The sequence below is a fragment of the Bidens hawaiensis genome, unplaced genomic scaffold (assembly GCF_021521415.1).
Source record: "Bidens hawaiensis isolate Kalapana, Puna unplaced genomic scaffold, B.hawaiensis_p1.1 tig00068762_1, whole genome shotgun sequence".
Taxonomy (NCBI): domain Eukaryota; kingdom Viridiplantae; phylum Streptophyta; class Magnoliopsida; order Asterales; family Asteraceae; genus Bidens; species Bidens hawaiensis.
Window position 1 is genome coordinate 39153 of NW_027502140.1, and position 10974 is coordinate 50126.

A 10974-nucleotide genomic window follows, 5' to 3' on the forward strand; every position below is an offset into this window, starting at 1 on the left:
TTTGCTCATTGTCTGTAGATTGCATTCTGCAATCAAACATGATGAAACAAAACAAAACAAAAAACAAGTTCTCAACTTAGGGAGTGTCTTTGTCTTCCCTCGGGTTCATATAACTACTGTGACCATGGCCGACAAGCCAGAACGAAAAATAAGAAAAAAAACATAAAAAGTTAAAATTACCGAACATAATGTTCCATCACCACCTCACGGATGCATGGGTGCATAGGTTAAGGATGTTTGATCAGTTGGTTGGAAGAGAACGAGCCACTCGAGGCCTCACGGGTGTCTTCGAAGGACTCACCCTAAAAATTCAAGAAATTGCGTTATTTTTATAATCGACTTCCTGCTTATCAAGATTTTAGTAAAAAATAAAAAAATAATGAATATTCACCTGATCGGTTGGGTCCCGAGTGTCTGGCCACAGCAATCCAATGCCACAATCGCGCTCTCGGCCTAAAATGGTACAAAATAGCATCAAGAATCAAGATGCGGTTTTTATATTTATAATCATTACTATGTCATCAAATTGAATATTATACCGCATTTAAATATATTTGTGTGAAACATGATTACAAAAACTAAATTACAACAATAATAATAAGATAGAATTACAAATTTTGTCCTTTAAATATATGCTATTTATGGATCATGTCCTTTAAAAAGGTTATTTGCTGGCGGTGTCCTTTATGTAACAAAATACATTCGCTTTTTGTACCTTACACTAACTGTCATCCAAAAACTCAGTTAAATCCAAACATGCCATGACTTAACGGGGGGTTTTGTTTCACCTATTTTATTTAGTTTCTTTTTCTAATAATATATTTAATTTGTTTTTTAATTATAAATACTTAAATAGTATGCGTAAAAAGACTTAAATGCCCTCACATGCCAAGACTTAACGGGGTTTTCGGATACCAGTAAGTCAAAAGGACGAAAATCAAACAAACATGTCATGTAAAGGACAGCGCCTGCAAATAAACTTTTTAAAGGACCTGATCCATAAATTGCATGTTTAAAGAACAAAATTTGTAATTATGTCTAATAAGAATTCTATTAATAAGCAATTTAGTAGGTTTATGCGTTTGAATACACTTTGACCCGTTTAGTTAAAATTTTCAGCGTAACCCACTTGACCCGTTAGAGATATAAACAGAACCCATGTTCAGTCCATGCGATCGGCTGTTTAGTATTTTTCTTTTTTAATTTGATTCATTAGAGATAGACCACAACCCAAAATCAACCCTTGGAATTTGCCATATTTAGCGTTAAGTCAACATCGGAACAATGAGAAAAAATATTAGAACTCACGATAACAAATTCAACAAAAGCAATGCGCGTTGAATGAACATGGTCCCCCAATAGCCTGATGCGAGAAACCTTCACCACGAGTTCAACATATTCAATAACTTCAGAATTAAATATCACACTCAAATCATCATCATCATCATCATCATCATCATCATCATCATCATCATGATTTGAGTGTGATATTCAGTAACCCACTTGACCAAATATCACACTCAAAAAAGCTTACTAAATATCACACTCAAATAATTAATTTAAAAAATAAATAATAATAATAATAATAATAATAATAATAATAATTTAAAACCGTCTACCTCGCCACATCTTGCTTCGAAAAAGTTCTTGACCTCAGCTTGAGAAATCTGCCATACAACAACAAATGACTTTTATTTTGCAGAAAATACCTAATTCATCATTGTTTATTTTTTTTCAAAAAGAAAAAACTCATGGAATATGTAAATAATGTAAAGAATGCAAAAAAGCTTAAACCTTTTTGTCAATATTTGTACAGTAGACTGTTCTTGCACACATCTCCTTCTCATCCTCTGACTGGATATTAGATCATCAACAAAGTAAATATATAAATATTAATAAATGATTGCATCTTTATAGACTATAAAGTCTAGGGGGTGTTCATGGTCCGGTTCTGCCATAAACCAGATATGTAGACTATAAATGATTGCATCCTCTGACTGTAAACGAACCGAACGAACACGAACAAGGCCTTGTTCATGTTCGTTTGTTAAGGAAATAATGTGTTCACGAACACTTACCGAACGGGATTTTATGTTCGTGTTCGTTCATTAAGGAAATGAATATGTTCACGAACACATACGAACACAAATAAAATCGGCGTAGCCTAGAGGTTGAGACCGATGTATTCATCAATGTGAATAGTGAAAGCCTGTAAAGGAATCGAAGGAATACGAACAGGGCATGTTTGTGTTCGTTCATTTAACTTTAAACGGACATGAACACTTAATCGAACAAACATTTATGTTCACATTCATTTATTTAAAAAATGAGCATTTGTGTTCGTTTGTTTAAAATCTAAACCAACATAACTGAACAAAGATAAACGAATATAAATGAACACAAACAAACATAAACGAACATAAATTAAAATACTTAAATGAACACAAATAAAACCTTTTAATAGATGACTCATCCAGGTAATATTTAATTATTTTCTATTCATACATAAACGGACATAAATAAACAGACATAAACAAACATAAATAAACGAATGTTCGTGAACATTAATGAACGACCAAGACACGTGTTCATGTTCGTTCGTTTAATTAAACGAACACAAATTTTTTGTTCATGTAAACGAACATAAACAAACTTCCCACCGAACGTTCGGTTCGTTTACAGGCCTACAGATATGTTGAGTGGGTCACCAGATGGGCCGGTTTTACCGACTCGTTTAACGGTTCGGTTTTTAATTTTTCCTCTTTTCAAAATCACGGAATAAAGCATTTATATAATAAAGAGGGGGGCTGGTGACTGTAATAATTATGGATAACTATATATTCCAAAAATAAAGACACTATATAAATAATATTTGAAAAAAAAAGGTCGGTTCCAAGCCGCCAAACCAAACTGCGTTTTGGTCAGTTCCAACAAATTATGAACACCCATACTTTAGCTAGATATGATATCATAGTGATTAATACCCTTGGAAGAAAAGTTGGATTAACGGGAAGGATTGCGGTTTTTGAAGGTATAACCTTAACTTGAGAGAATCCCAACATTATGCCACAAAGACTAAGAGCTGCTCTTGCAGAATCTGCACAAAATGAACGATTAGTGAACCATTTGGCAGGAAGAACGTTTATGTTCGTTTATTTAATAAATAAACGAACACCAACAAAACTTTTTGTTTGTTTAGTTAAACGAACGAGCATGAACATGTCTCATTCATTCATTCATTTATGTTCGTGAATGTTTGTTTACGTTCATTTATGTTCGTCAGTTTACGTTTGTCTAAGTTCATTTGTTAATATATCCACTCAAATTTTTTTGGCACCGTTACAACATTGTCTAGCGAGTCTTAATAACTTTTTATGGTCAACACATTGTTGTTCACATTTACTTCTAATTGGTCTTAGCAAAGTTATGTTTGTTCATTTATGTTCAATTACATTCGTGAACCGTTCATTTATACCTTAAACGAGCGGGAACAAAAAAAACACGAACAAGAAAACCTCGTTCGTTTAATTGTACGTGTTCGATCGTTTGTTCAGTTAAAAGTTAAACGAAGGAACTTGAACATGCTCCGTTCGTGTTCATTCGGTTCGTTTACAAGCCTAATAATCTTTAAACAAAGGTAACCGTCTTTGGTATGATTGTCAACCAAACGTGTTAACGTCACTTCAAGTCTTCAATAAAAGGTCAACGTGGTCAAGAGTAACCGACCCATCATCATTTAGACAGGTTACTCGAATCTTTGAAACTCGTTTACCTTATATTTAAAAACTTTTGATACAATATCGTTTTTTCACTCCTAAAGTTTACAAATTTATAAAGATAATATGTGCAACGTACTCTCGTCAGCAAACTCCACGAATGCAAAGCGGAGACGTGAATGTGGATCGCCACAAACCCGACAGTCCAGAACCTTAACAATAACATAAAATACTATAACTCAAATTATCAATTTACATAAAAATATTATAACTCAAATAATCAAGTTAAGAAGTTACATGTCCATAGGCACTAAACAGAGCAGCAAGTCGCTCTTCGGTGACCTACAAACAGTTAAAAACATCATCACATTAATAAAATCGGATCAAATAATTTCAATAATAAAAGAAATAAACGAGAAGTGTTCCGTACATTATGATCAATGTCGGAAACATAAACGGTTCGCTTAATGCTATCCTCTCTTTGAGCTTTGTAAGCCCTCCCATTCATCCATCTTCTTCCCTGGCTATAACTATTCCTCCTCTGTAACAAAATCACTAAAATTAAAAAATAAAATATATATATATAATATAAAAAAAATTATATATAAAACTCACTAAATTTTTAATAAATGAATATCAAGATCAGACACAAATTTTTAACTTGATGTTTGGGAACATGGGAAACTAATAGGGACTGTAATTATTCCTTCTCTGACACAACAAAAATCACTAAATTTTTAATAAAAAATTAAAATCTAAAAAATATGTAGAAAATAGAACTATGAACATTGATCAAGATTATGAACTATGAGCAATGATCAAAATCATAACATAAAGTATTTAAATTGATGACAGGGAACAAGGAAACTAATAGGAACTGTAGTTATTCCTTCTCTGACACAACAAAACTCACTAAATTTAAATTAAAATTTTTTTAAAATTAAAAAATGTAGAAAACAGAACTATGAACATTGATCAATATCATGGATATAAGTTTTTAATTTGATGCTTGGGAACATGGAAAACTAAATCTCTGACACAACAAAAATCACTAGAATTTTAAAAAAAATTATAAAAATGTAAAACAATGTAGAAAATAGAACCATGAACATTGATCAAGATTATTACATAAGTTTTTAATTTGATGTTTGGAAACATGAAAAACTAATAGGGACTGTAGTTATTCCTTCTCTGACACAACAAAAATCACTAAATTTAATTAAAAAATTTTAAAAATAGAAAAAATGTAGAAAATAGAACTATGAACATTGATCAAGATCATGGATATAAGTTTTTAATTTATTGTTTGGGAACAGGAAAACTAAACCTCTGACACAACAAAAATCTAAAAAATGTTAAAAATATTTAAAAATGTAGAAAATAGAACTATGAACATTGATCAAGATTATTACATAAAATTTTTAATTTGATGTTTGGGAACATGGAAAACTAAACCACTGACACAACAAAAATCACTAAAATTTTCAAAACAAAATTATAAAAAAATTAAAAAAAAATGTAGAAAATAGAACACTATGAAATATGAGCATTGATCAAGATTATTACATAGAATTTAAAATTAAAAAAAAAATCAAAATTCAGCTTTAAAAAAAGCAAGAAATCAGATCTGATAAATCAAAATTCACTACAATATGATCAAAATTTCTAAAGTTAATTAATTTAAAAAAAAACATACCCTACGATTAGAGGGGTACCCTTCACCAGAATCCACATGAGAATTATTATTATTATTATAATTGTTATTATTAATATAAAAAGCAGGAGCCAAGTAATTAAGCTTATTAGGAGAATAAGATGATGGAAAAAACTCTTTAGCCATTGGATTCAGCTTCAAATTAGACAAAATATCAACAATTCCACTCAAACACATATCCGAATTAGCATCAGATTCAACACCCTTTACAGATTCACCGGAATTAGCAACATCCACCGCCGGAGATTCGCCGGAAACTTCAAGACCAGCAGCCATTCCACCCAAAATCAAAAACCCAGAAAAACCCAGAAAAAATTTAAGCTAACAATGCAAAATTTGGCTTCAAATTCGATGGTTACTTGCAATTGGATTGATTTAAGAAGTGGGTTTTGTGTATTTTCAAAAACCCATTTGGGAAAAGTTGGAAAAATTGAAACTTGATTGGAAATTGGTTGAAATTGGTGGAAATTGATATTTGGGGGTTTAGGGTTTATATGAGCAATTTGATCACAGGTGGGTTGAATGTGTATGAAACAGTGGATATGAAAATGGGTATAATTTAATTTAATTTAATTTAATTAAAGAGAGATGAAAGTTAAAGGTGTGAGGTGCCATTCATTAAAAAGTGAAGAATTTTGGGTAGTTAATGTAACAAATCAAAAAGTCATCAAGCTAAATTTAATAAATATTTAGTACAGGTGACTCGGTTGATAAAAAGTCATTGTCAAATGGCCCCATCCAGCCGTACCGTATGGATTCGTTAACCGCTTTTAAGTTTTCTCCGGTTTCGAGGAAAACCCACTCGCCCGAAGGCCTACTGATGGTAATACCCGAACGCCCTCAAGATTAAACTAAATATCATAAATTTCCCAGTCTTTATTCGTTGAGCCACTTATACCCCTCAACATATGGAGATTGAATATGCTTATATTTGGTTATTAAGCTAAGTTTTAATTTTAATAAATGTTTAGGCACCCCTATCCTATGCGATTAAATAAATTTCCATATATGTAATACAAATTACCTCAATTGTTTTTTTTTTGTTTTTGTTTTTTTTTTGAAAAGAGAATGATAATGCATATATGTTTGTTACTCTAATATCAAGAATAGGATTAGGATTACTTTTTATTATTGGTGTTAATTTTGATTAAAAGAATCAAAGGATTTTAATTTTTTGTTACGGGTGATAAATGAAGATGGAACATAGATGGGTCATGGCGTGTTTGTGTGACTTTTTGTTTGGATGTGTAGATTGTAATCAACAGATGTCTTTTAGATGGTTGAAATGTATTCCAATAATAACAAATTGCTTTCGTTTGACGAATGCTACATAACCGTATTTCTATATCTAGTAATTTGTTAAAAAGAAGATTGCAAGTTTCTTCGCCATGTTCACGGTTTCTTTGTAGAGAAATTCTAGCATAACATAAGAATCCCCGTATTAATTAATTATTATGTCATTTAGTTGAAAAACAAATATATCTCTAATTTTGTTATCTTTTTAAAAAAAACCCACACATCGCATTCACCATCTGTATCTCCAATCAAATAGAAACTCCTACGTGTCACACCCTGGGTTTTGGTCCATGAGCGGCCGAGCGGATGACCAACAATTGGTACTGATCATAATATTACGCAACTGAAAAACATTTATTTTTTAATAATAGAAAGACTCAAAAGTTTTATGAAAAAGTTCTTTCACTAACGTGGATTTAAACATCCTTAATGATTACAAAACATTGTGTTTCAAATATGTACATCTCTCTCATCAAAATTCGTATAAGGACGTAAAATGAAGAGCCTTAACGTTATATCGTTGCCTAAGGAGTTGTCATCTCTTCAGTAATACTACCCTTGCTAAATCACTATATTTTTGCATGTATACCTGAAAATGTTATAAATAATACGTCAATGTATGCTGGTGAATTCAAATCACTAATGCAATTATTAACACATGGACCAGGCTCAAATAAAATCTTCTTAATTTAAGAAGTCGTATAAAGGGTATCAAACAGACTCCTACTGAACTCAAATTAGTGACATTGGAACCGCCTCGTTGAACTTTACGATATTAGACTTTAGGTTTTCGCTTTTTGATTTCTAGTTTGTAGATTTTAGAATTTTTGTTCAGATCATTATGTCTTTTTATTTATCGTTGTATTTTTTTGTTTATTTTCGTCATTATGTATGTTTTTCCTAACATTGTGTTTTTTTCTTTAACGTTGTGTTATATTACTCAGCATTTTAATATATTTTATCAGACGTTATGTTTTATTTTTGCGATTCATTGTTTATTTATACCTTCGACTTTCCTAGATTTACGAGATTGTTTAAAATAACTTTACCCAATCAAACATTTGAGATAATATTTACTTATTGTAACTGCTCAAAATAAGGTAAAAGTTCAAAATCAACTGCTCAAAATCTCGCGGTAAATTGGCGGTTTACTTGTCAGTTATTGGCTTTGATAATTAATATTTTAATACCACAAGTCTTTTTTGTTGGACCAATTAAGTAACGCCGGGTACTCCGTACACGGCCCCCATTGGCTAAAGGTAGCCCGAGCCGGCCACAAGTCCGGACGGATGGAGCCCCTAGTGATCCACCTATTGAGGGATTCACCGGATAAAACCTGACCTCCACGCCCGCCAATGGCACGACAGCAAGGAGCCGGTAAAACCGGATGAGATCAGGACTCGAACCCTGGCAAATCATGGTCATCTCTCATATCTCTCATATAAATTAGTGATAGTGAGATTTGAACCCCCTACTTCTCATTTGTAAAGTGAGTGCTCTACCATTGAGCCATAACCAATTTAATACCACAAGTCTAGTGACTAAAAAAGTCTAAAAAACTGCTATGAGTTTCACCAAAAGTGATCTATTAAATAATAAAAAGTAATATAAAAGGCATCTACATATAATATAATAAAAGATAAATTAAAAGGCATCAACAAATAGAAAAATAGAGGCATCTTTAGAAAAGGAAAAAAAATCAAAACTATAAACTTTTTATTGAGACATCATCTTGATTATTGTCATGATGCCTAATCATGGTTATGTAGACTAATTTTTTTTAACAGTTAACAAACATAAAATATCTAGGTATTTTATATGGGGTCACTCAATGCTAAAAGCCACTGTCATCTAGTACAATCCAGTCGTACGGAGCCTTTAAACGCCTCCAAGTTATCTCCAGTTCATGGGAAAACCCACCTGCCCGAAGGTCCACTGATTGTAAAACTCAGACACCTTCAGGATCGTACTGGAGATCATAAAGATCTTAATCTTCCTTCATGAGTCATCATGTCCCCCAAAATTTTATAAGTGATTATTGAACTTGATTCTCCACTGAAAAACTCATGCTTCCTACCAATACACCACGTTAAAAAATGATTGTAGACTAATTGCATGAGAGTGGGAACTGTCAATTTGAATGCTCTAACGTCTCAAAATTATTTATATAGTAAACGACTCATAGTAATTTGTATAAATCTTTGCAACTATAGGTTATATAACATATTAGGTATAAAAATGCTTCGTCGTTTTAAAAAGTATACATAGTAAACAATTTATTTAAACTTTTATTTTTATTTCACATTGCCTTTGGATGATATAGTAGTTTATTAATCAACTGACTTTTTAAATTTCTTTAGGGGTTATAAAAGCAGAAAAATGTTAAAATATAAAGGTCGAGAAAATGAAAAGTGTGAGAAGAATCGGTGGCTTAAAAAAAACCTTAAAATATTTCAAAAATAATAATAATAAAAAAATCATAATTCAAAATATAAATAAAAACAAAAAATAATTAAAAAATAAAATGTTTCCGTCTATCTCGTTAAAGAAACTGAAACAAATGTACTGGAGGGTTCATGGACTGATTAACAATAACAAACTCGTTAACCATCAGCTTATAACGGCTACTAACTAAACAATATAAATCATTAAAACTTGACAGGACTATCGGCCTCTCAATTATGAAATTGACAAGTAGTCCCTTGACTTTTTTTCTAACACATAATACTGTGAAAAATCACTACAAAACCACATGTTTTCAAAAACTGAATAGAGCCTCCATGACGATTACCATGGATTGGCTGTGCATCAATTACATCCTTGGCCTTGCAATACTTTGGGCTTTTTTAAAAAAAAAAAAAAGTAATGGTTAAAAGCTATAAGCTATTGAACGATGACTATGCTGGAGTTGTCCAAACCGGTTTAAAACTCAAAACTGATTTTGGTTGAGACTCGTTCGATTTGGTCAACAAAAGTGAAAACCAGTTTTTGATTGCTTTGATTCAGGTTGAAACCAGTTTCTTGACCAGGTTACGATCGATTTCGGTTCGGGTTTTGACCAATTTTGATTTGGTTAACCGGTTTTGGTGGAGAAAATTACAAATTGGTTCCGAACCTACATCTTCAATCGGTTCCAAACTTGTTTCTACATAATCGATTTCAAACTGGTTCGATTTTCAGATCAGATCGATTAGCTGGTTTATTTGTCCACCTCTAGACCATGCTTTAATTTTTTTTTTTTTTGAATATGATGGTAAAGGTAATTGGTTTTATTGTTTAGCTTTAAATGGAGAGAATCTGGTGGAATTCATGTTGATGGTGATGCTAAATTAAAATGGTGGTCCATATGTCCTCATGCCAAAAGTAAAAAGTTGTGGAACCCATTATTGTGCCAAATTCAATCATTATATATAGTTAGTTTCACTAAAATGGGTAAGTTTGGTACCTAACATATTAGTTTTCAGTTTATACAAAATGGAAAACATTATTGTTCTATTCATTTAACATAATATGAAAAATAAAATCATAAAAGCAAGGCAACAACATAACCATGATAGAGATAAATATGGCTTGGTAGTGCGACATGTATTTGGAGCGTGAATGGGAAACATATTGTTAGGAAATTTATGAGTGACATGTGAATACCTAAGAGTAGTCATGGCATTCGTCCTTGTGGGCGACAAGTACCCGTTTCTAGTTCTTTCATTCATTTCGTTTTGCCTTGTCTTAATCATTCATGTGTATAGTTGAGTCCTCACTTGTTGAAGGTGAATATGTCTCAAGTTTTCCTGATAATGTCTTCAGTTGAGTAATATCCTATAGTATACACACACTAGACGGAATGGTGGGTTAAAGATACAAAAAACGGAAAGATTCAAGTAAGAATCGCGGAAACTGAAGTGCAATGCCCAAGGAATGATATTGTTGTTATGAATTGGGATGTTAGGGCGTGTTCGTTTCACAGAATTCGTGGGAATTCAAAGGAATTGGAATTAAAATCTCATGACATGACGTGTTCGTTTCGTTGGAATTGGAATCTTAATTCCATTGGTGTGTTCGGTTCAAAGAACTGGAATTGGAATTGGAATTGGAATTTAATTCCTTCGAATTCCTTCAAATACAGGGCTTTCAAATCCTTCCAAAATGTGAAGGAATTCAAGGAAATTCAATGGAATCTTATCTCAAGTTTTTTTTTTTACGAGGACAATGAATAAAACATTTTAGCTTTTTTTTACTTTTTTTGTTTTT

General features: G+C 31.9%; 1 protein-coding gene across 1 annotated transcript; it reads right to left on the reverse strand.

The window, feature by feature from the left end:
• LOC143605228 (polyadenylate-binding protein-interacting protein 9-like) lies at nt 1–6009 on the reverse strand. Its single transcript, XM_077081428.1, has 10 exons — nt 5413–6009; nt 4147–4257; nt 4014–4058; nt 3856–3928; nt 2985–3097; nt 1795–1854; nt 1620–1667; nt 1309–1377; nt 392–453; nt 1–302 (listed from the first exon to the last, which is right to left on the reverse strand). The coding sequence occupies exons 1-10, from the start codon at nt 5704–5706 to the stop codon at nt 242–244; spliced, it is 936 nt and encodes a 311-aa protein (XP_076937543.1). The 5' UTR covers nt 5707–6009; the 3' UTR covers nt 1–241.
• Nucleotides 6010–10974: the final 4965 nt, after the last annotated feature.

Coding starts and splice junctions, on each gene's coding strand:
- LOC143605228 (XM_077081428.1), bottom strand. CDS start 5,706: ATGGCTGCTGGTCTTGAAGTTTCCGGCGAATCTCCGGCGGTGGATGTT. Junction 4,258..5,412: donor GGTACCCCTCTAATCGTAGG/GTATGTTTTTTT, acceptor ATTTTGTTACAG/AGGAGGAATAGTTATAGCCA. Junction 1,668..1,794: donor GTACAAATATTGACAAAAAG/GTTTAAGCTTTT, acceptor GTTGTATGGCAG/ATTTCTCAAGCTGAGGTCAA.